The sequence below is a fragment of the Hermetia illucens genome, chromosome 4 (genome assembly GCF_905115235.1).
Source record: "Hermetia illucens chromosome 4, iHerIll2.2.curated.20191125, whole genome shotgun sequence".
NCBI classification, from domain to species: domain Eukaryota; kingdom Metazoa; phylum Arthropoda; class Insecta; order Diptera; family Stratiomyidae; genus Hermetia; species Hermetia illucens.
Genome location: NC_051852.1, coordinates 70,593,458 through 70,619,465, shown reverse-complemented (window position 1 = coordinate 70,619,465; position 26,008 = coordinate 70,593,458). Strand labels below are relative to the sequence as shown.

The window sequence follows — 26,008 nt, the reverse complement described above, 5'->3', positions numbered from 1 at the left end:
TTACCTGCCTTGTCAAGGGCTGCTTCAACGTCCACTTCAGTTACGTCAGGCATGGTAATTTCGGGGAGGGCCTCGCATGAACGCATAAGGTGTGGGAGCCACGCTGTTTCTAAGTTGCAACGGCTGGATTCGCTCCAAATACTTCCCCAGAAGTTTTCTGCCTGATCCAGATCGAGGTTACTTTCCCTATCTGAGTTGGTGAGATTTTTGTAGAATCCCCTCCCCGTTGGTTCTGGAAGAACATGTTGTTGCCTGTCCTTCGCTGAAAGCTTTTCTGATACCTACGGATGCGATTGGAGCATGCCGCAAGTTTCTGCTTCAGCACCTCGAGTATTTCTTCGATTGGCATATCATTGTTTAGGAGAGTCTTGAATGCAGTAAAGAAATGAGGTTGATAGAAATCAACCTCAACCACTGCGGGGCAGCACAAGACCTTCTCTCGCATACCATCTATGAGAAGGGAATCGAAGCTGCCAAAATCAGCGAGCCTTATTGCAACAATAAGCGCGGTGCCTGGACTGCAGATGTAACTGGCAAGGCGGCAATATGGGCGTGTGGAAATCAAACCATTGAAGAAGTGATGGAGTTTCCAGAAGTTGGATTCGTCAGGGTAAAAATAGCTGGTATCTATATATATAGTTTCTATGTTCCACCAAGTGCGACGATAACAGAATTCGAAGTAATCGTAGGTATGCTAGCCTCGGAAGCAAGCAGTCGAAACCCCAAGATCATAGCGGGTGATTTCAACGCGTGTGCTGTGGATTGGGGCAGTCGCACTACGAACACTAGGGGCCGTATCCTGCTTGAGGCTTTCGCGGAGCTAGAATTAGTGCTTGCCAATACGGGACACGTTTCCACTTTTCGTGGGACGGGGTCGGGCTCAATAGTCGATCTGACATGTGTGAGTACCACATTGGCGAGGAGAATGACATGGCTTGTCAGTGAGCATTATACTCACAGCGACCACCAGGCGATTTTCCTCCAGATCAAGTATGGGCCATGCATCGATGTGCGTTCCCGTGAAGCTGGAAACCGGGGCTGGTCCGTGAAAAGGTTTGAGGGGGATGCATTCATAGAAAATCCCGATGGTGCGGCTACGGAAAAGGTAGAGCAAATGATGGGACGCATAACGAGAGCATGCGACGCTGCTATGCCGAGGCGACGAGTTCTCGCAAAAAGGCGCTCAAACTATTGGTGGAATGAAGAGATCGCGGTGTTACGGGATGCGTGTTTTCGTGCTAGAAGGACCTGCCAACGATCTAGAGGAAGACCAGACTTCGACGAGAAACGGCTAGTATATATGAAGCTTCGAGGTAGGCTTAAGCAGGCTATATGAACCAGCAAGCGAGAATGCTTCAAGGAACTTTGCGCGGAGGCAGACCAAAGCCCCTGGGGAACAGCGTACAGGATAGTTATGAAGAAAATGAGAGGGCGAAAACCACAACTGACCTGCCCGCATCTTCTGCTCGATATCGTGATGGCGCTCTTCTCCCCGGATAAAGGGGAGCGTAAACAACACAGGCAAGCATTGGACATCTACACCATACCTGCGGTAACTGAGGAGAAACTTACGCAAATTTGCCGGAGAATTGGTGATAACAAAGCACCCGGTCTGGATGCTGTTCCCAATAGAGCTCTTAAACTCGCTGTTAAGACCAGACCCGACTGATTTATTAGCATGTTTGAAACATGCATCGGAATAGACACGTTGATTTTGTAGCAATGAAGCGTGAGGAATCAAAGCGCTCAATGGACCCCCCCCCCCCACATTCCCGAGCCTGGCTAGCACAGAGGCGTGCAAGAACGTGTCGACCGAGCACTTTGATGGAGCTTCAATCTTTGCGGGCGGACCTTCACGGTCAACTTCGCCAATTTTTTTAGGTTTCTGGGATAACTCTGCCCTCTAGGTCGTTGTCGGCCACTTAAGATGATCGCTCTGATCGTTCTACCCAATTAAGATCATTACAGACCCCTTGGCTCATTCTTTTTACTGTATTAGACAGTAGAGAATTTGCATTACTTAATCAATATATAGTTCACCTCTATAATAAATTATCGGTTCATCTGTTTTATATTTCAATCTTTGGATTTCATCGGCTAGCTCACTTACATTTTGTACTCTTAAACTTGTAATTTTACTATAAATTTTGATGGTTTTATTTTTGGTCTATATCGTAGTTTCAACTGCTGTTTAATAAGCTCCCAATTATTTGATTCGGGTATATTTATTACTGCGTCTTGCGCTTCTCCCTAGATCATCTCGTGAAATATTGTCCTGACAGCTATTTTCCTTAATTCGTCATTTATTATTCTACTCAAATAATATTGATGAAACTGTCTCCAGTTCCTGTAAAATTGGTCATAAATCTGATTTCCGTCAATATTTTCTCTTTATTCCGAACTTGATTGGTTTGCTGTTAGTTGCTGTAGCACTGCCGCAACTATTGAGTTTGTTGGTCTTTTTCCTTCCTTTTCTATTGCGATTGCAAAATAGCATCCTGCATTTTTTCGGTTTCTAGCTTTCTCATTGAGTCTCCTCTGCTTTCTACCTTTACTCTCCACTTTTATTTCTTAAAGCTACTAAAATAGATACCTTGATTTTCGTGTCTCCCTGCGATATTTTGCCTTTTTCTTTTTCACCTGCTATTTCTTTTCATAGTTCAGTTTTCATAAATAGAGTCTTTACAAGATTAAAGTGCACAATCCAATTTGCACAGTATCTATACGATCAAAATACACAGTCCCCAATTCAGAATTCTGAATCTGGAAAAACTCACAGTAAAGCATCCATATGAAATCTAGGCCTCAAAATACATCCCGTTCTCATATCTGCACAAATAAAGTTAATAATAATATTACCATGTTTTCGAAGTTTACCGGAAAACCCCCCTTAAGTTCATCACAGAAATAGCAGCAGCGTAGACAATATTATAGGACATTATTCTGAAAAGTTTGAAGGCAATCCCACTATTATTCACAAAATTATAGAAGATCAAAGTTTCCCATTTAAGGTAAATTTATGGCACTCTAAATCGTGTATGACGTCATCATCATGTTGGGTTGGAGAAAAAGAAATATCGTATTTGTGATCGAAATTTGACGCTTTATTTAACATACTTAGAATTATCCGCCCTTTTGTTCGCAAACTAGCTGCCATTTAGAAGGCAACTTCATTATCCCCCCCCCCCCTCCTTATTTGCAAAAAACTTAGACAGCCAGTTTTCGCAAACCTCTTTTGAGGCTAACTTAGTAGCACCAAGAGTCTTTTGCATTGGCCGGAAGAAATGGTAATCACTTGGTTCCAGGTCCGAACTATACGGCTGGTGTAATAGACCATCCCATCCGAGCTCCCGTAGCTTCTGGTGGGTCATTAAAGATGTGTGAGGCCGAGCGCTGTCCTGGTGGAACACAACACCATTCCTATTGACCAATTCTGGTCGCTTCTGGTCAACCGCCTGCTTCAAATGGTCGAGTTGCTCACAGTAGAAGACCGAATTGAGGGTCTGACCATAGTTGAGCAGCTCATAGTGGATTATTCCCTTCCAATCCCACCAAACACACAGCAAAACCTTCCTGGCCGCCAATCCGCGCTTGGCGATGGTTTGGGCCGGCTCGCCGCGCTTCGACCACGATCTTTTTCACTTGAGATTATCCTACGGGATCTACTTTTCATCAACAGTCACTATCCGCCTCAAAAATGGGTCGAATTCGTTCCGTTTCAGCAATGCGTCGCAGGCGTTGATTCGATCCAAGAGATTTTTTGTGTCAACTCGTGTGGCACCCAAATATCCAGCTTTTTTTGGAATCCAATCTTCTGCAAATGGTTCCAAACGATTTTATGGTCTATACTCAGCTCCTGGCGAATCGATCGAATGCTCACATGCCGGTCTACTTGGATGATTTCGACTAGTTTATCGGTTTCTACGACGTGTATCTTCAACATCCACTACACCAGAACTAAATCGATCGAACAAACGCTGTGCTCTGTGAATCGATACAGTATCGGACCCATAAACTTCACAAATTTATTTGGCTGCCTTCGTTGCATTTTTACCTCTCAGGTAGTAAACATGTAAAAAATGACGAATTTCTTGCTTGGTGGACTCCATCTTTGACGAGCTATAACTTGAGACTGAAACATACGATCACAACACTGTTAAAGAGACACTTGTAGCGCAGATTGTCGTCTTCAAATCGCCGTATAGTATGACCCGATGCGATAAGTACAATACAAGATATGTTTGAGTGTCGCCATCTATTGACAAAATACGACATTTCTTTTTCCCCAACCCCAAGTGAACTTAGTTGAACGGCGGGGTCCATGGGGACGTTTTAGGTTTCCTTTTTTTTGGCTTTTAAAGGTTTTGTGTAAAATAAAATGTCGGGAAGGCAAGATATCGCGTCGATCCGCACGTACGGGTACATGCAACAACTTCAACTAACGTTTTCTCGACCCTATTCACGGACATCAGTCTACCCATCCTAGACGCGGATTTCCTGTGCCACTATTGTTTGCTAGTGGATATTCATAACAGGTTCTTCATTCACCCCACAACTTCCCTTAGGTCATCAAGAAAAATCTCATCCTACTCACCCAGCAATCTTTCCATCGTTCTTGGAGGCGTTGTACTTCTTGAAACATCCCGTTACATCACTACCGACTGTAGTCTCTCTGAAACCATTAAAATTATGTTCAGCACCACATCAACATTACTGACTACCCATTTTTCTCTAAGCTTGCAGTTGAGCGGAAAGAATTCGACGAACTTCTTAAGCAGGGTATTTGCAGACCTTCAGACAGTTGTTGGTCTTCGCCACTTCATATGGTTCCTAAATCCAATCATACCATCAAATCCCTGAAGCTCCTGAAGACATTCCAAACACGGCAGTATGCACAACTTTCGCACTCTTTGAGTTCACAAGGATGACTTTTAGACTGTGCAAAGATTCGTCCGCTCTGTGCTGCAAAACCTCAACTTCTGTTTCGTATATTTGGATGATGTTCTGGTCGTGTCTTCCTCTGAGTCCGAGCATTCAGAACATCTCCAGCGCATTTTTCAATGTCTCCTTGAAAAATGTAAATTTCTACAATTGCAGGTAACAATCCTCGGCCACCTGATTACCCCTGAAAGCATCCAACCGGACCCAGTCAAGTTGGAAGCGATTTCAAGCTTCCTGCTTCCAAAAACCGGTGGATGCTACACACTGGCATTCCCTTACCAAGATACACCCCTAGCCGTTTCGTCGATGCCTCAGAAAAAGTGAATCAAATCTGGCAGCCGTTGAGCTTCTTCTCCAAACAGCTCAATCCCACTCAACCGCACCTATGATCGTGAGTTACTCGCCGCGTAGCTTGCAATTAAATACCCCCGGTATTCGTTTGAAGACTTTAAGCCACTCACTTTTGCTTTGAAACAAAAGCCCGACAAAGCGTCCCCTTGTCAATTTCGACACTTTAGTTTTATCAGCCAGTTCACTTCCGACGTTCAACACGTGTCTGAAGAAGATAACGTGGTTGGTCACGTTTTGTCACGCAGGAGGACGCCGCAGTTCTTCAGAGCTCGAGGACCAACTCCAAATATAAATTCAGGGAGTTTCCTATCTATGGCTCAACATCCAGTATATACTGCAAGACCTCAGACAAGGGACCATATATTCTGGTCGATTTGCGAAAGGAAGTATTTCACGCCAGAAATGCAAAACAACAAAAAATATGAGGAAAGAGGTAGGAATGTTCCCCGGTCCACCAAGCGTTTCCACCCAATCCAACTTGACACCATTGGCCCTTAGTGAGATTTGCACCGTTTCAGTTATTGCCTCACAATCAACGATAAGTTCACGTGATGTCCTGAGGCGTCACCTCTGAAAAACATTACCACACAATATTGTACAAAGGCCCTCTGTCAAGAATGGATTTCATGCTTTGGTGTGCCAGCAATTATAATCTCTGACCAGAGAATGCAATTTGGGTCCACCCTCTTCTCAGAGTCTGGTAAACTCCTCAGCTTTAAACGCCACCGGACAACCGCTTACCACCCGCACTCCAATGGGAGCCCAAGACGAAGGACAGCGCAATTTATACATCCATCTCCAAAAAAGGTGTTTTATAGAAATAATTTTGGTGCGTTGTTAAACTTTTTTTTTTGTAAATTTTGTTGTTTTTGTTTTTTTGTTCTTTAATGTAAAAAAATAATTCCCGATCAATTGCAATTATCCTAGTTTGCGAATCATAGAAATATATTCTGAATAAGTGGTGAAAATTGCAAAGAATGTTTTTGTACATTTTATGGGCTATGGTGGCAGCCAACTTTCATCATGCAGTTTCGAGAAAAACGCATTTAAAAATTAAAATCTAACTATTAACCATAAAGTTTTAACTGACCCTTAATTTGCTATATATATTCCATAAACCTTCGGTTTCTTAAAAAAGACACATGTAAAGCCTTGGCCTCAATTCTCGCTCTTTAAGCGAAGTCATTCCAACGTCGTTCGGACCGCTTCATTACGGCGATCGACATAAATCTCACATATTATGCTTTATATGCTTAACACTGTAATTTTCGAACAACGATATTCTACACTATGTCTAGATAAATTGATGCCAAAAAAAATTGATTCTCCAGATCCGCCATACGAGATGACTTCCTTAAATTCGAAATGTTGAAGTCGAAATACATATAACAGCATAACACACAGCACCTATAAGAAGCTTAGACAAGAAGAAGTGAGACGAACAAGCATGAGTCGGCGGTAACATTTGAAGGTTTCTACCTACCAATTAGAAACAAGTCGGGAAACCGCAAGCTTGACGCTTCAGGTATGAAAGGTTTTGTGTATTTCTTTTATAAAGACATTTGAGTGTGAATTTGTCCCATTAGTACGTAACACGTAATATACGTATATATTATGTGAGAATATTCACTTGCGGGTGATATTGACATTCAAAACCTTGGATTTCCAGAGAAATGACAACTTTGACCTATTATAACTTTGTTAGTAATAGCGCGATTTCCACCAAACTTGGTCGGATATATATATTATAGCCTATATTACTGCAAAATTTCGTGGTGCTAGGATGAACTTAAGTGGGGTTATTTGAAGAGATATCGGTATGGAAGGTATTTCGGAGCCTAGCCACCATATAGTGGCAGCCTCTTGATTTTTCCTGGTTTTTCGGTTTCGCAGTTTCTGAGAATGGCCCCGTTAAATATATGATCACTTCGACCCTCGGAACTCCCCGCCTTGCAACGAATATCAAAAATAAGAAGAGCTTTGGAAAGTACTAACCGAGACATTTCATTTGATACCCCACATGACTATATTTGTTTAAAAAAAATTACAACCCTCTCTTGCATATAGGGGGACCCCCCATAAATTCGACGTAAAGTTGTCCAAAAAGTCCAAAGTTGGAGAGCATGCAGATCCTTTGTTAAAAAATCTTTCCTGATGTGTCTTCAAATTAAGCACCAGAGTTTTCATGTCCCCAGTCTTATGGCTCAACAGCAGCCTCGGATGCCTTCACAAAATTTTTTTTTACCGATAAGAGTTTTTTCATTCGTGGATGATTTTGCCTTTCAGAAGAGATTTAACAGTAATGACTTGATATTAATACCAACTGGTTCTAATCAGTTAGAGAGTTAGCGTCACCGCTTGCCGAGTCGAACGTTGAAGGCTGAGCTCCGAAACCATGAGTGGAATTTAAAGTGTGAGAAAACTTTGTCGATTACCTTTCCTTTGATAAAGTTTTATTTAATTTCCGAATTTCTCATGAATGGGTGCAATAGGCTTAGTTTTAGAGGACAAATTAAGTGAATGTTCAGAGAACAACTTTTATAGAAACAAACTAGGCCCTGGTAATTATACCTCGGTTTGCGATTTGCTTCCCGCTTAAATCCAGGATTACCTCAACAGGTTTCCCAATGGGGCCTCCCTTTCTGAGCTCCACCATATGGTAAATAATCGTTAAAAAGGCTTCAATAGAAAGCTTTAGTTTGGAAAGTATAATTAATCATAAATTTGATTTAAAACTGTTTCTTCAAGTTTAATTTCCATAAGTCTCTGCGGAAGAATTTATGAATCAACATTTAATTTGTTAAATTATTACATTTTTTTTTGTTTTATGTGTTTCACCCATTTTAGTTTAACATATAAGCTCATTTATGAGTATTGACTACTGCTACCACTACTTACGTCATTTTCGACTGGCGATCCGTTCTTTAAACCCAATGTGTATTATAAACCGTGGTATTCGTGTGCAGCAAGTATCCATAGAGGTAAAATCAAGCCCTATCCAACAAACCTTGTTAAAGACCCGGACGATGCTCGAAGCATGGCTATGGCTATACTGTTAATATTTATAGACTTCAATTGTCTTCTTACTTATCGGTGAAGGTGGGAATAACAGACACGGAAGTATGAAATTAAGGTTAAACTAAATTGTTTCGATGATAAAAGGAATAAATCGGGAAACCAGAAGTTTGATGCTTCAGGTATGAAAGATTTTGTGTATTTCTTATATAAAAACATTTGGGTGGACGTTTATACAGGGTGCGGCAGCATAACTTCCTTTTTTCAAAACTCAATAAAAACTATTGTATGCATCGGAAAATATTTATTTATATTTTATAGTGTAGGTACATGTCTAAAGTTTTTATTTACATTGTTTTGAAGATCACATCTGTTAGGTGACGTCCCCCATTCTCCATACATTGCGTAAACCGATTTCTGGCGTTTGTCATGACTCTTGTTAGCATAGCAGGTGTTATGTTGGCAATTTCTTCTTGGAAGTTGGTCTTCAAATCTTGTAGGGTTCTTGGACGGTTCACGTAAACACGGGATTTCAAAAAACCCCATAGAAAAAGCATAGCACCCTCGGGAACGACATCAAGAAGAAGCTCACACACGTTCATCCGAGAATTGAAGTCACGTTCTGAAAGTTCCTGCACTATCGCCATCTTATAGGGATGAAAATAAAGATCACCACGAAGAATTCTTCTCACAGAACGATCGGATAGTCCAAGGGCAGATGCGTGTTTGCGCGCAGAACGCCGTGGCGATCGCAACATTGACGCTCTCGCTGCTTCAATGTTCTCAGGTGATCTAACGGGCCGAGGGACTCCAGTTCTTCCTTTTGCCGCACTTGCAGTTTGTCTGAATGTAGTGACCCATGTAACAATTGATTTGCGGTCTGGGACGGGAGCCAACGGGGCTAAATTAAAGCGATTCCGAAATGCACGCTGTGTTGCAATAACCAAACATCCGCTTGAAAAGTAAACCTCAACGGCAAAGGCACGCTCCTCACTATTCCAACGCATGATGGTGACTGAACCGTGTCGGGACAAAACTTTACAGTATCCCCTCTTAAACGAGACCACTAGCGCCCCGCTATGACATCAACTAACTGAGTGGCGCACATTTTAAAAAAGGAAGTTATGCTGCCGCACCCTGTATTATATCATTATATGTGATACTGACATTCAAAGTCTTAAATTTGAACTGAAGCGACAACTTTGACCTATTATAACTTTGTTAGTAATAATGCGATTTCAAACTTGCTAGGAACATGCTTTATGTTGTAGCCTAGATTATTACAAAATTCCATAATTTTATTATGAACTTAAGGATGGTTTTGCCGTCAATTACTCAAAATTATAGTAATATACTATTAATAATAATAATCGTTGGCGCAACAATCCATATTGGATCAAGGCCTTGAAGTGTGTTAGAGGACTTCATTCAAGACCGTAACGGTGCACTACAGTACACTGTAGGAGGCAATGTGGTCAGCATTGCGCTCGCCCAAGATGATTACCCTGATTTGATTCAGGTACTCATTCACAGCTGAGTCGACTGGTATCCGACGTCAAATCACGATACAAATCCCACTGCCACCAGTGAGATTTGAACCACGGTCTTCCGTACGACAGCAGCCTTGTGCTCTAACCACTCAGCTATCCGGATAGCTACTATTATTAACTTTATTTGAACAGATATCGGTATGGGGAGCCTATGTATCGTGATTTTTTTCAGATTATTCGGTTGTGTAGGTTCTGAGAATAGGTACGTAAAAGAAATGAACACTTTTCAGCCCTCGCCTCCCCTTTGTATATTAACTGTCTGAACTGAGACCAGTTTTGAAATGTGTAAATCGAAACTTTTCATTCGATATTCCACACGAATATATTCGCTGAAAAAAAAATCTATACCTCCTTTCCGTATGTATGAAGCCTCCCTAAATTCCACGTAACTCACTGTATGCGTGGATGTTCGCAGTGCCCACCTTAACACCAAATTTGATGTCAATTGATATAACCGTTTCTCATATAAATGCGTGTGACCGACAGACAGACTGGCAGATGGACAGATAGACACAAAACCTTAAAAGGGGCAACAGGAGAATTTAAGAAACGCAAAGTTCGCTTGGCCACGTCTAACACTTTCTCCGTACTAGACCAAGACATCAAAAACAGGTCAAAATATCGGAAACTCGGCGCTTCGGGAGTAAAGGTTTTGTGTTCATCTTATGCAAGCAACTTTCCATGCACTTTTTCCATTCATACACAGCTAAGAATGTGAAATATTCTTCCATAGATTAATAATAATAATTGCATACATATATATGTACGCATCTAAATTGATCTAACGCACCTCCACATATTTTCACTTTACCCCGTGCTAAAATCATACACTAGCCGCAAACTTCATTGCCACATATATATAGTACATACACATGTTTGTTTCCAGTAATTGAAACTGGTATACAAATAACTGAAAACAGCTAAGAAAGCAAAAATAAAATATCCCCATTGAACCCCCTTTCTTATAACTTCACTATATATGATGACGACGTAATACACATCCTAGAGAGCAATAAATTCACGTGAAATACAAAAATTTGACCTCTTCTAACTTTGCTAATAATAGTTGAATTTCTTTAAAACTTTCCAGAATTATGTACTATATTATCACCAACCCTGATGCCATTTTGTACTTCTAGGATGAACCTAAGGGGTGACACGGTATATTTTGAAGCCAAGATTTCATATAGATGCACCATTGTGATTTTTTTTTTTTGTTGGATAGATTCTCAGAACGAAACTTGTTTCATTTTGGGGCACACATTTTCAGTGCTCACTCCCCTGTGTTTCACCCAATATTAAAAATAACATCAGTTTCGAAAAGTACTAATCGAGGTTTTGTTTCACAAAAAAACTTTTAAAATGACCAACAGCCGCACACTGTAGAAACCACAGTTAGATACTAAACAGCTACCTCACTCCCCCTTGCCCCTCAAAGGGGGGAAATCAGTGCGAGTACACACGATTTCAAATTGTTTTGCCCTTGAGCATGAGCGAGATGTACCAAAAACCCGATCAGCTGTGTTTGACATACCGCCCGGACTTGCCAATGTATTGGTGAGATTGGCAAGTTTTTGCTTATGGATAAGTGAATACGTGAAACAACTTTTTGCTATATGGGTGACCACGCCGTAGTATTAGAATAGCAGAAGCTTACCGATCTCTCTCTTACCAATACGATTTGACGAAGATTATGACTTTTCCTTGTTTAGCGTCTCTGATGTGTACAGATAAGCTTCTGCAAGCACATTTGCAAGTGGGGTCATTTTTGTAAGGGTACTGCCTATAGTAGATCTACTGTGGTAGAAACAGAACGTGGACGCATAGGCTTGATTCACCATCACATGACAATCAAATGCATAGAAGTATCCGGATAACGCAGTGGTTAGAACCCTGTGGTGTCGTAGCGGAAGGTTATGGTTCAAAACTCTCTGAGCACAAAAGGATTTGTTATCGTGACTGAATATCGGATACCAGTCGACTCAGCTGTAAATGAGTACTTGGGTCAAATCAGGGCTATAATCCCGGACGACCGTAATGCTCCTACAGTCCTGTGCTGTAGTGTAACGTTACAGTATTGAATGAAGTGCTAGACACGCTTCAAGGCCCTGTTTCAATTGGATAGTCACACCAACGATTATTATTATTAAATGCATATAAACTAGCAGCAACAATTTGAATAATACAATTATAAAACAATCAGCTTTACATTTAAAGGTTTTATATTGATTTGCATAATTTATATAGACACAATCGTGCTTAAAAACTAAGAAAATTAAGTTCTTAATTATATTAAAAAATGTAGTAAAATTACATTATACACTTGCTGGTAGGCACTACTTACGACTAAATTCAAGAATCGTGACGTTGAGAGTAGTTTTTCAAAACTTGGAATGAACCTGTCCTGTATGTATATATCTGCACGTTGGGAAATGTATGAAACATAGATAAGCTTAATAGACGAAATTATTGGAATATCATATTCCCATCGAATCTTAAGGGATAACAAATATATATAGACTCAAATAGAATTTCACTTCACGCCACTAGTATAAATACATATGTAACTACGTTTAGTTTATTTAGTGCACTATATGTGCTGGTTGCTTGCGAAAATTTAGACTCTTTGGATTTCGAATAACTTCACTTCAGTGTCATACCAAATTGCTGGGTCAACATTTCTGCCAGAGAAAATTAATAGTATAGTTAGTTTTTATTATTCACTTTGATTGAAGGAAATTACCGTAAATATATCACGCCCCACATGTACGTTCGAAACCATGCAGTGGTGCCGCTGTTAGCTTGATATTTTCGGATTAGAATTGGATGTGGGACAGGAAGCAATCCTACTAATGTACCGTGCTGGAGAAATTTTAGTATTTCCGATTCATCCGTCAGGCCCCTAAAAATATCAATGCATTTTTTAATAACTTGAAAAAAAATCAAAAGTGCACTTACTTGTCAATACAAATTTTTTCAACCTGCGGTACTAGCACTTGTAATAATCTCATAATCGTCTGAAGTGGAAGTTTTGCTCGCCAAGATGACACCCATTCAGCTGTTGGAGTCCAAACGGTTGGTAAGGAATTACTCTCTGGAGCTATGCGAATACTTCCTCGCTGAGAAAACAAGTACAAAATATAAAAAAACAAGAGAATTACTGTCATATAAATGGTAGGTTTCGTAACAAATAGCATAAAATTTTTAAAAGAAAACTGAAAACATTCCCCCACGAAACAAACTGGAAAATAGAAATTCCGAAAGAACGCAAGAGTTAATTGGTAACAAGACACAGTGGATTTAAATCCTTTGGATAACATCAGCATTGGATTATCTGGTTGAATTTTTGAGTTTTGATTTTGAAGTTTGATTTATCTCGTTGATAGCATGGTTGCCGGGTAGTAGTTCGATATACACGGCGCATTTGATATCGCATCACGTAAACCACATCAACAGTACTAGAATATTAAGAATCGAATCGAATCTTGAAGTTGCATCGGAGTGTTCCATCAATACGTGGTTGCCTGCCTTTATGTTCGCCAGGCTCAGGAATGTGGGGGTGTGTGTACTTTGAATACTTCGATTCCTTACGTGTGATTATATAAAAATTGACATGTCCGATCGGTGGGTTTCCATCGAATCCTAAAAATTCACAAACAATGGGATTCGCGCGAACCTATCAACAGACCAACATGCGAGATTAAATTGAGAGATATCATAAAAAAATAACGCGTGTGGAGTACTCGCAGCATCACTGTGGTCGGTACTTTTTATTTATTTTAATTTTCAGTTTTTGCTGGCTTGTTGATCTGTCGGTACGATTGCGCGAATCTTTATTGGTGAAGATTCAGAATCCGATACGGATCTACACATTCGCATCGGTTAAAAAGACACATCGATTTTTGTACAATGACACGTGAGGGAGGCGTGGGGCTTCCCAAGCCTGTCTAGTACAAAGGCATATACGCACTTGTCGACAAAACACTTCGATGAAGCTTCAGTATTTGCGGGCGGCCTTCCACAGTCAAATTCACCATCTTTTTAGGTTTTAAGGATAGCTCTTCACTCTTTGTAGTGCCCCTAGGATGGTCGTTTGACTATCTCAACACATTTAGTTGTTTAGCTACCATATTTTTATTATTTTCGATACTAACTTATAATGCAAGTTTTTTACACTATCCTTTTCGTCAATTTACTCCAAAAATAACGGTAATTTTTGAATCTATTATTGTAGTTAGAGTACATTTTATTATTTTTTATTCTTGAAATGTATTTTAAAGAACTGGGAAAAATAAATAAAGGAGCTATACCAAATTTAGCAAATTAGCTTAATTAAATTCTGAACCAAGTGACGAAAAGAGGAAGTTGGAAAGGATTCAGCTATCAATGTTAACGAGAGAAAGGGTATTGAAGAAAAGTCAGAAGACTAAAGCAGGGAAACGAATAACAAGTACCATAACACAAGGAAAATTAATCAGAAAAAAACATGGCATACATAAATGAGTTCTAAGAAAGATATATTTTGCGCTCAAAAGGATAAAAATGTCGGGAAATCGGGAGCTCGGCGCTTCAGGTATGAAAGATTTTGTTTCTTCTGTAAGTATATTTGAGTCAGGAACTATCTATCTCATTTGCACGTAGCCCGTTATATACATGCGTTTAGTATGTAAGACTATTCACTTTAGTGTGATATTGATATTTAGTTGCATTAAATTTATACTGTAAAGTTAACGTTGAACTACTGTAACTTTGTTAATAACAGTATGATTTTGATCAAACTTGGGGATAACATGCTTCATATTATATTCTATATTACTACAAATTTTTATAATAGGATAAGCTTACGGGGGGGACGGCTTGACTCAATTTCCCCAAAAATATGGTACTATTATTAACATAATTTGAGTAGATATCGATATGGAGAATATTTTTTGGGGCCTGGACACCATATATAGGCAGTTTCATGATCTTTTTAGATTTTTCGGTTAACCACTTTCAGTGAATGGGTCCATTAATGAAATCATCAATTTCGACCCCTCCCGGTCACCGCCTTTCCAACAAATGTCAAAACTAAGACTGGTATCGATAAATACTAATCAAAACCTTTCATTTGATGGGGATCAAGACAAGACTATATTCGGTGAAAAAAATTTACACCCCTCTTTTGCATGTATGAGGGCTACAGCCCCTCCCCCCCCCCCTCCTTCCTTAATCTCAACGTAGTAACATGTCACCTGAATGTTTGAGCGTTCGCAGTTCCTTCTCACCAAATTTCGTGTCAATTGGTGTAGCCGTTTCTCAGAAAAGTGTTACAGACAGACAGCCATTGAACCGACTTTAATAAGGTTAAGATTAAAAAGAAGAAAACCCTGCAGTTGCGTCGAAAGAGTATGAAGTAAAGGGTGCAAAAATAGTAAAAAAAGTGTACCAGAGAAGCATGTCCACAAAGAAACAATGTCTTTCAAATCAGCAGAAATTTGATGTGGACGGATTAGATAGCTAATGTCCTTAGATTGAGTGAAATTTTCATCACCTTGGCGAAGAATTACGTTGTGGTTTGGTCATACCTAATATCTAATGGGAAAATCTTTGTTCACTGTCTGTTTGATGGCGCTACCAGCCGAAAAAACGCTGACATGCATGAAAATTTCATTAAGTTGGAATAAGTTTGCTTTTGCTGGAAATTAAGACTTGAATTCAACCGAAAATGAGCGGGAATCTACCTCCGATATTTTTCGTGATGAACATTTAAAAAATACAGAAAAATAATCGAAAACCACTCAAATAGCATCAAAAAATTAATGGCCGAAAAGTGTCAAAGTCTTAAACAATTCGGGATACCGAAAGCACTAGCTTCAGGTATAATAATAATAATCGTTGGCGCAACAATCCATGTTGGATCAGGGCCTTGAAGTGTGTTAGAGCACTTCATTCAAGACCGTAACGGTACACTACAGTACACTGTAGGAGGCAATGTGGTCAGCATTGCGCTCGCCCGAGATTATTACCCTGATTTGACTCAGGTACTCATTCACAGCTGAGTCGACTGGTATCCGACGTCAAATCACGATACAAATTCCACTGCCACCAGTGAGATTTGAACCGCGACCTTCCGTACGACAGCCTTGCGCTCTAACCACTCAGCTATCCGGATATAAACCACTCAGCTATCAGGTATAAAGCTTCATCTCATATGAGAAATTTGTACGTCTATTTTTCTATCCGTATATAGCTACAAATTAAACATATTGCTTTATATTTCTCCAAACTACAAGATATATCTACATATTACAGACTGATTTTATCCAAACTGTCTATTACGGAATACTGTACATATACAGGCACGTACATATATAAATTGATCGTACCCATATTTCCGATTTACTTCGTGCACAAAAGCATACATATGTACATATATAGTACGTATATTGAATGCCGTTGGTTTAATGTACAAATATAACTATCTGAATTAGACACTACCCGCAAAGTTGTGGTAGATCAAACTTGCTCCTTTCGCGTCAAATGTTCATACAACATTGAAATGAATATCGGGTATGTTCAAAGTATATACACTACGAGCTATACAAAAGTGGAACTATTGTGTGCTAAATACTATAATAATCGTTGGCGCGATTTAATCCAATTGAATCCGAGCCTTGAAGTGTGTAGAGCACTGCATTCAAGACCGTAACGGTACACTACAATACACTGTAGGATGCAATGTGGTCAACATTGCGCTCGCCCGAAATTATTACCGTGAAATCTTCAGTATTGGACTATTTTGACATTAGATTACACTTATCTCTACAAACATAAAGGTTAATCAAATTAACTTGAAGCGTTTTCTTATATACTTATATATATATATATATATACTTATATATTTTTGGTTCAAGAGCCAAGTAGGTGTTGATCACTACCTAACAACAGAAGCGACAAAAATCTGCCCCCAAGGAGGTCGTCACTTCTGTAGAGTATGTTGATCAACTGACTACTATGCGAACTGCAAAATCAATCATCAAAACATGATATGTTACCATAATTAGGTCAATGTTTCTTTATGCGGCCGCATAAGTGGGTTAAAGTAAAACAAAAAAACCTCCACTGGAAACTAGCCTCACTGCAAAGAACTGTATGTCTGGATATTATCGGCGCCATGAGCACGACATTGAGTGCCGCTCCAAATGCGTTACTCACTTTGCAGTCCTTGGATATATATATTCAGGGCACAGCGATGAGAGCAGGTCATGCTCATGCTAATGCATTTAGATCTAGGATGAAACAACGGAGGCACAGCACGAATAAAAACGAGAAGTGGGCTTTTTCCTTGGGAAAATATTTGTCGATTTTTGAGGCTGAAGTGTATGCGATCCTAAGGGCAGCAACCTGGGTAATTGGCGAGCGATTGAAAAACAGGTACACCGCAATCTGCAGTCAGGCTGCATTAAAGGAGTTCATCTGTCTTCGTTCACCTCGAAAATTGTCCAACAATGTAAAAATCGATCAGACTACATTTGTTATTGTAGTAAATATGGGGCCACTGTAGTGTAAAGAGAATCAACTTCCAATATGCCGGGGCTGAATCAGCTATTGCCGTTGCAGTTAGGAATAAATTTTCCATGACAGGTAGCAAAACCTTAATGCTTTTCCTGTCAGAACAGAACCAGATGGCCATACGTTCAAGATAGGGATTGTATAGGATATACGTGTCCATTCTATAATAAGGAAGCGGATTCCATGGAAAACTATGGATGCATCAAATGGATGCTGATGTGCTCTAGTTCCAACGGGTAGCATCACATCTGCTGCGACACGTAAATAAATCTGGAATATTCCGTTAGAGAGGGGAACTAACTACGCTACGGTTTTCTGTGGCAAGTCGCCTCTTTTGTGATCACTCACATGAATGAACCCACTGACACATTTGAGTTGACTCACTTATGAGTTGCACGACTCAACTCGTACATGTCGCTGTGTTGGATGTGTGCGTGCTTACTGTGTCGTCGAATTCGTCGCTTCAATTTCGCACATTCTTTTGAGTCGACTCGTATCTTTTGTGGTGAGTCGCATCACTAGCATGAATGGACCTTTGATATTTGAGCCGATTAACTGAGTTATGCATCTTTAGTCAGCATTGCAGTCGCCCGTGATTCACCGCTGACTCGACTGGTCACTCTGCTAACAGTGAGGTTTAAACCGTGACCTTCGTTTACGACAGCCTAGCGCATCGGAGACAGGATATCCTGTGAATTTATTATTTTACATGAATTCCTTCTCATTTCTCCTACTACTAATAATAACAAATACATTTCGGAACTCATTATAAATGTACGTCTATGAAAATTGTGATCCAATCTAAATCCGAATATGGCAAACAGTAAAAAAAAATTGGAATATGGTACAATGTGTCCGGATAGCGCAGTGATTAAAGCAAAAGGTTGTCATACAGAATGTCGCCAACGGGTGACAGGGGGATTTGTATCATGATGTGACATCGGATACCAGTCGACTGAGCTGTGAATGAGGACGTGATTCAAATCAAGGTTACGGTCTTGAATGAAGTGCTACACACTTCAAGGCCCTGATCCCATTGGATTATTATTATAGTATAATTTAAATCACTTCAGTTTTTCGTAGAAGAATCTACCCAGAAAATAATGTTGGATTCATGACTGATGTAACCACTCGACTTTGTCAACATTTATTATTTTGTTGTTGCTTCGCGGCCAATTTTCTCCCGAAAAAACCTTCGATTGTTCTTTTCACTTCTTCAACGGTTGAATGTGGTATCATTCACCAATATCAACAGTTTCTTTTAGGATAGATGTATTTATCTATATATATATAAGTACTTTTGAAAACAAAACAACTGATTTGTAAGTTGCTAGCAGTCATTAGAAAAATTTGTTGAATCTGTCGTTTGTGAACGGAATGTATAATCCGTTGCATAAGCATTACGTTTCAAAATATACGGAATGTCTTCAGATAATTTTTTGCGTGACCTAATCACCTGATTACCTGATTTACAGCCCTCTTAAAACTTGGAGAAGATTTACTCGGAGATACCTAAATAAAAAGATGTTAGATTGCGAATATAAGAAACTAATCGCATCACCTTAGCCAAGTCATTTGAAACACAGTCCTCACGATCAGTTTGATATTCTGGAAGAGCAGATAGATGTGCTGATTCCTTCTCAGTCATTTGTCCAATTCCTGCAAAAAGTACGCTCCCTAATGATTGAAATTATTAAATTGCGAAGATCTTACCTGGTGTGTCTAGAAGTGACGCTTTTAAAGTACCTGGTTCTGCAGGCATTGCCGGTGTGGATCCTTCCATTGATTCCTCCACAATTTCAATCTTATTCTCTCCATCAGAATAGTCCACTTCTTCAGAGTTACTTTTGTCCTCGGGTTTCACTGTTGTCGTTACACTTTTGAACCTACCACCCTTCCGGGCACTCAGACATTTGGCTATTCCCGCCATATCCGATGGTAAATTTGCTAATGCATGGAATACGTGCCTTTTTCTTATAATTGTATATACCAGATTAGAGTTGCCTAAAGTGAAAATAACTTCTATCAAGGAACATACTGGTATTTCATAGATTACTTACCATCAAATTGATATTGGATAATATTGTTGAAAATTTCTAAAAGGAAAAATACCAAATGGTGGTTTGATGGAGCCGAAAATAAAAACCATGGTGTACTGAATGCTTCTAACAGGTGTAACAATTTTATGCTAGCAACCATTGAAAGGGTCTTCAAATAAGGTGAAACGTTCACAAGGATGGTCAAAAGGCAGTCAAATAATGGTTGCAATCTCTGATGCCCTGTAGCTATAATTTTATGGAATACTGTTATCAACAAATCAGCATGTGTGCCGGTAAACACCGGTATATCCATAGGAACTGTCGCTGTGTAGGGTTTATTAAGGCGAACTCCAAAATTTCTTTCCCCAGAGAGTAGTAGCAGAATAAAGACTCCGATATGCATCAGACCAACACGCGCTAAAAAATAAATGGTATTATATTATGATAACAGCAGTAACACCACAATTTACACTGATCCGCTCTGGAGTCATTTAAATGATATAAAATTGGAACGAGGACATCTAGCACATCGCTGCTTTTCAGTACAAAGTACAGAAATTTCTGAATATATAATAATTATTCAAGTTGGGTTAATAATGTATAAGATTTTAATACCTTATTATAATCACAGATTTTCCAGAAAAAAACCAATAATTCCTGATGACAGTGTAGCCTTTTTGTTGAATTCGGAAGGTAGCTTTGCATTAAAGGATTATTCAATAAGCGAGTTATGCCTTTCAAGATAAACTGAAAATCTTCATCTCTATGCACTCGCGATAAGTAATTGATGAAAAGATTATCACCAAATCCCTCATCACCGTAAGCAGATGACGAGCTATGTAAAGTCATATCGTGGTCCAATGTGACGATCAATATTTGCAAGCAAGCTTCAACCAAAGGTTCCGTAGTATCGGAGAATAGTAAATGGTTGTACGGGACGCCAAGGCCCACGGGATCATATGCGCTTACCGTATTCAATAATGATGTAAATAATGGTAACGCATGTCTGTTGTCAGCGCTTGTGAAATGCCTGCAAAACAAATGAAATGACATTTTTAAAAAGTGTGCACACTCTGTGAAAAAGTGAAAATTTCTACCAAAAAAAATTTCCTAAGGAGATCATTGAACTGAAATCATCATCAGTGCTAACAACGAACAACGAACTTGTTAGCACTGATGAAGGGAACAAGTGGTTCCCGAAATATCGGTATTTGCAAGAATAAATATACACACAAACGAAAAAGAAACAAGAAGTTTTAACTATTTCAATTAATTGTTTTTATATGCAGCCTGTTAAACGGGATCTAAACTGCGATTATTGTTCTATAAAGATCCAATGGATGTTAATGTGAGCAGTATAAAATGGCCCCCAACGGGAAGCAGCCTGCTCTCTACCGATCAAATTTTCGAAGTATTCTTTTATGCCTCTGTTCTGAAGAGCAGAACATATCTGCTATATTATCCAGACGAGCTGAAACTTTCCCGGATCTTACGCGTTTCAGACCTGTGGTTCTAGGTTGTTCATCACCGTGGATGAAAAGCCTACCGTTAACGTCCCTCACCAGACCATTGAGAGGCTTACAACCACATGCAAGCTGTATGCAATAGAAAAATCATTATTTAATGCAGTTTCTGCTTTATGAATAGCGCAATGGTGAAATGCCTCTCGTTAGAGCACAAGGCTATCGTACGGAAGGTCGCGGTTCAAATCTCACTGGTGGCAGTGGGATTAGCACCACAACCACCCGCTCGAGACGCCAAATTTCTTTGATTTCCCGAGCCAATGGCTCATAGTTCACTTTCTTCTCCACGTGTTTCCGTTCAATATTGTTACTATGGGGGATAGCAACATCAATAAAATACGCGGAGCGACCTGTCTTGTCAACTGACAGTACGTCAGGCTTGTTGTGTGGAGTATGGCGATCAGTCAGAACTTGCCGGTCCCAATACATGCTGTAAGCAGAACTATCAAGTACTGCTTGCGGCTCATATCGGTAAACCGGGCATGTTCCCGTGATCAGCCCATGCTTGTATGCAAGGTTTTGATGGATAACCTTACACACAGCATTATGCCTGGTGATGTATTGCACCGGTGCCATAACAATACAGCCAGAAGTGAGATGGTCCAACGTCTCTAACGCCGAACCGCACATTCTGCACTGGTCGTTCTCCACCCGTTCTTTCATTGAGCTTTTTATAAGCTCGGGTGGCGACCACGCCGTCCTGAATGGCACACATGAACCCCTCCGTCTCAGCAAAGAGCTCCCCAGCACACAGCCATCTGTTCGACAAATGAAAATCGACAAATGGCTGCCAAAGACAATTCACGTGTTTTCCGTGCATTGCCTTCGACTTCCATTCATCGATCCACTCTTGGTCCGACTTCACCCCACTCAGAGGATTGAAAGATCGATCCTTTAAGTTAAGTGGAGTCAGCCCACAGTCTGCCTTACAGACAGCCGCATGCAAGGGACTCGCCTGCTCTTTGCTGTAAAAATATTATTATATTCGTTCCATTGTAATATTGTATGCTATTTGCATCAACCACTTAGGCCAATACAGAACTAGATACAAAAATACTTTTTCTAAATAAAATTGCCATTGTAACCAAATAATAACATTTAGGTCGGACAAATCGTAACTGGGCTAAGATTGTGATAATGTTGGAACTGTTATGTTAAAAATTATTCAACATTTGAGTAGGTTACCTTAGAACACATGATACTATTCCTCTAGCTTCCATAGGCTCGAAAATTACTGTCATGTAGCGAGTCAATTGCCCAACCACATGTTTGCTCCAGATGCAGAACATCTGTCTGCCTGTTGTGTCATACAGACTGTCCGATGTCTGAGACAGAATCAGGCATTCGTCTGATGCAGACACAAACATTCAGCAGCTGAAGGAAGCCCAGATATTTGTCTGATACAGAGGCAGACTTTGTTTGAAACATATATATCTGAAACAGACATTTGTCTGACACAGGCATTTGTGTGTCTGATACAGGCAGAGACATTTACCTGGCATAAGCACAAAAGAGAAAAATATGTTGTCTTTGTTTTCAAATGCTTTCTTTTCAGGCTTCAAAGTATTTTTCGAGTTTATATATACATACTTTTTTGTCTACATCTGCAACACCTGTTAATTTTCGTTTGTATTCACTATTCATAGAAAATCGTCGTAATTTATTCGCATTTGTATTTACGAATACGAATATGCTTGAGACCACGAAGCAACAGCTGGTGGATGCTACACACTGATATTCTTTCAGCAAGGTGCACCCCTAGCTGTATTGCCTAGAAGAGATAACGTAGTCGCTGATGCTTTACGAAGTGTTGCAGAGGTTAAGATCCCCGCCACCGTCGATTTCCCGGCAATCGTCGAGGCATAGAAAGACGACGCAGTTCGTTAGCGCTTAGGGACCAACTCCAAATACACATTTAGGGAGTCTGAGTTGAGCCTATCTTCGAACGATCAACAAAGCCCTCAGAGCCACCAAATGTGGTAAACGATTTATAAACCATGATACTTGGCTTTGGAATGACGATGTCGAAATTAAGGGGGTCATCCCATGTGAGAGCCGTTTTTTCCGCTTTTTTGGGAATTTTTTGTGAAAAACTGAATAAACATAAAAAAAATAATTCCAGCATATATTTATTAATATATTTTAGGCCGATATTGTCGCTTATATTTTAAGTACAGGGCGACATATACTCGTCTCCAAAAAACGTCTTTTTGGTTGCCACGATGGAGAGCGCTCTATTCATCTTAGAGAAATACAAGCCAGAATACCGGAAGATGGTGCTTCAGGTATAAAGGTTTTATGTTCATATTATGTGAGAAACTTTCTACGCACATTTTTCCATTCGTATATGACTAAAAATTCAAAATAATCCTTCATATTTTTTCCAAACTACAAGAAATACGTACATACACGCTAAACAAACAAACGTTGCCTATTACTGAATACTGTATTCTATATGCATGTCTATAAATTGATCATACATCTATTTTCGATTTACTTTGTGCATAAAAGTATATATATGTACATATAAAGTAAGTATATTGAATACCGCTTCTGAATTAGGCACTACCACAAAGCTTCATTTACATATACATATATATGTTTGTCTTTTTTTTATGGATGGAGGTGGAAATCTTAGAAAGACACTGCTGCACCAGGTTGCAGCAGTGCGTGGGATTCGTACCCATTAAAAACATCCCCACTCTTCCGTCCCTCCCCGCGGGACCACCGTGAAGTATTACTTTGCGAGGGAAGCTCTGGTACGCTATACCAACTCGTCCATCTCGTGTCTCCGTCGCGCCGCCTTCCGAGCTCGATCCAACTCCAGGAGTTTTGTCTGCACCACGGCTACTGCCTTCCACCAGGTTGGAGGGCTCGATGTCCGCCCCCAAGATGTTGTTCAACCTCCCGTAAGGAACGGTGTCAGGTGGTAATTCAATTCTCCATGCTTTCGGTCGACCCATTTCTCGATACACGGGATCAATGTATGGATCCACCGGCCCTTGTTGGAGTTATCCCACCGTTGTTGCCACTTGCCACACAACGCTCTCCTGATGACACACACTGGCTCCGTCGACGCCCTCCTAAATGCGCTGCACACCCTTAGCGCAATTGGCCGGTATGCCGAACTTCTCTTCCTCGGTTGACAGCGTGGTTCAACGCTCTCGCCCAGACAGGGGCCGCGTCTAGCAGGATCGACCTCACCACTCCCGCGATGAGTAGCCTGCGACTATACTTCGGCCCCCCCATGTTAGGCATCATCCTTGCAAAGGATGAACTGGCATTTGCTGCCTTCTCCCGCGCATCATCCAAGTGCCCCTTGAAACTCAGCCTGGTATCGATCATCACCCCCAGGTATTTGACAATTGATTTTGAGACGACCTCACAATTACCAACCCGGATGTTAACCGTGTTGTTCTTCCTACGGTTGATAATGAGGACAGCCTCCGTCCTTTCATCCGCCAGGTTTAGCTTGGCCATTCGTAACCATGACTTGATGGTATGAATGTCTTCATTTGCATAAAGCTCCACATCCTCGGGATGCTTTTCAATTGCAACTACCGCCAGGTCGTCCGCAAAACCAATCAGCGTTATCTCCTCCGGCACGCGTAGGCCAAGCGTCCGTCGTACATTATGTTCCACAGCAGTGGTCCCAATACAAAACCTTGAAGCACACCTGCTGTCGCAATGTACTCCTTCGGCCCGTCGTCCGTCTCGTACCAGAGAAGTCTGTCCGAAAGCTAACTCTCGATGAGCCGAGTAGCTAGGAACACCCAATTTGGCCAAAGCATCTTTAATCCAGCCCCAGTTGGCTGAGTTAAAAGCTTTTTTGACGTCCAGCGTCACCAGAGCACAGCATTTGCTCATGGCGATTGCATTTCGAGGCAGTTCCACGACCTTTGCTACTGCATCGACCGTAGAACGGGCTCGCCGAAACCCATATTGCCGCTCTGAAAGACCACCCGCAAGCTCGATGAACAGGAGCAGCCTGTTGTATAACACCCTCTCCAACATCTTCCCCATGGTGTCTAAGAGAGAAATAGGGCGATATGAAGAGGGTACACCGGGTGGTTTTTGGGGCTTCGGTAGCAACACCAGCTTCTGCCTCTTCCACTGGGCGGGAAATATTCCTTCCCCCATGCACGATTCGAATGTGCTTGCGAACTACCTGGCCTTGACCGCCACCTTCAGAGCCTTCTTCGGAATTCCGTCCAATCCCGAAGCCCTGCAGATTTTCCGAAGTTCCTCTTCTTTAACACCAGGGATAGAGAAGACGCCCTGCTGAGCTGCCAGTTGGGGTTCCCTTTCATCCTGCTCGTGGTACGGGAAAAAAGTTGTAATTATTTGCAACAAGAGCCGTGGGCATGCCACTTGAGGTGATTTTTGGTCGCAGATCTTGTTCATTACAACTTGTTAGACTGTACTCCACGGATTCGTATTAGCCTCCATGCAGAATTTCTGGTAGCATTCTTGCTTGCTTCTCCATATGGCCTTCTTAAGATTGCTTCGCAGATCCCTGTATTCCTCCTCACGCTCCTGGTGCTCCGACCTTCCCCTTGTCCTGTGGGAAAGTCTCCTCGCTCGGATACAAGAAGATCTCAAGGCAGCGATCTCCTTGTTCCACCAATAGTTTGGCAAACGTCGTCGTGGCATCGTAACGTCGCATGCTTCGGTTACACGCTGAGACAGCTGTGTGACCCTTTCCACCGCTGTTCCATCCGGATCATGGGCTCCCTCCAATGCCGCCAGGAATGTCTCCACTCCAGGGCCCATGCGTTGAAATCGCCCGCAATGGTTTTAAGGCTGCGGTCTCTACCAGCCAACACCAACATCTCCTCATATTGTGCTAAGGGCACCTGTCTTCCGCACGCCCAGATTACGGCGTTGCCAGACGGATCCACCGCCCAAGTCGCATTGCCGTGGTTTCTGTACGGCTCGCAAATTATCGCGACATCCACATTCAACTCTCGAATGGTTTGCGAGAGCAGGTCCTGAGCTTCCTCACAGTGATTCAGATGATTTGTATCAATCTCAT

General features: G+C 40.9%; 1 protein-coding gene across 1 annotated transcript in view; it reads right to left on the bottom strand.

Annotated features, from left to right (window-relative positions):
• Positions 1-12,061: 12,061 nt before the first annotated feature.
• Positions 12,062-26,008, bottom strand: part of LOC119654683 (protein HID1) — a 32,361-nt gene continuing 18,414 nt past the window's right edge. Inside the window, exons 4-12 of the mRNA XM_038060192.1 lie at positions 20,066-20,480; positions 19,921-20,011; positions 19,472-19,867; positions 19,125-19,415; positions 18,973-19,070; positions 18,876-18,923; positions 12,816-12,976; positions 12,601-12,759; positions 12,062-12,538 (exon numbers count right to left, since the gene is read on the bottom strand). Coding sequence (XP_037916120.1) covers positions 12,475-12,538; positions 12,601-12,759; positions 12,816-12,976; positions 18,876-18,923; positions 18,973-19,070; positions 19,125-19,415; positions 19,472-19,867; positions 19,921-20,011; positions 20,066-20,480 — 1,723 coding nt within the window. The 3' untranslated portion in view covers positions 12,062-12,474. The remainder of the gene's footprint in view (positions 12,539-12,600; positions 12,760-12,815; positions 12,977-18,875; positions 18,924-18,972; positions 19,071-19,124; positions 19,416-19,471; positions 19,868-19,920; positions 20,012-20,065; positions 20,481-26,008) is intronic.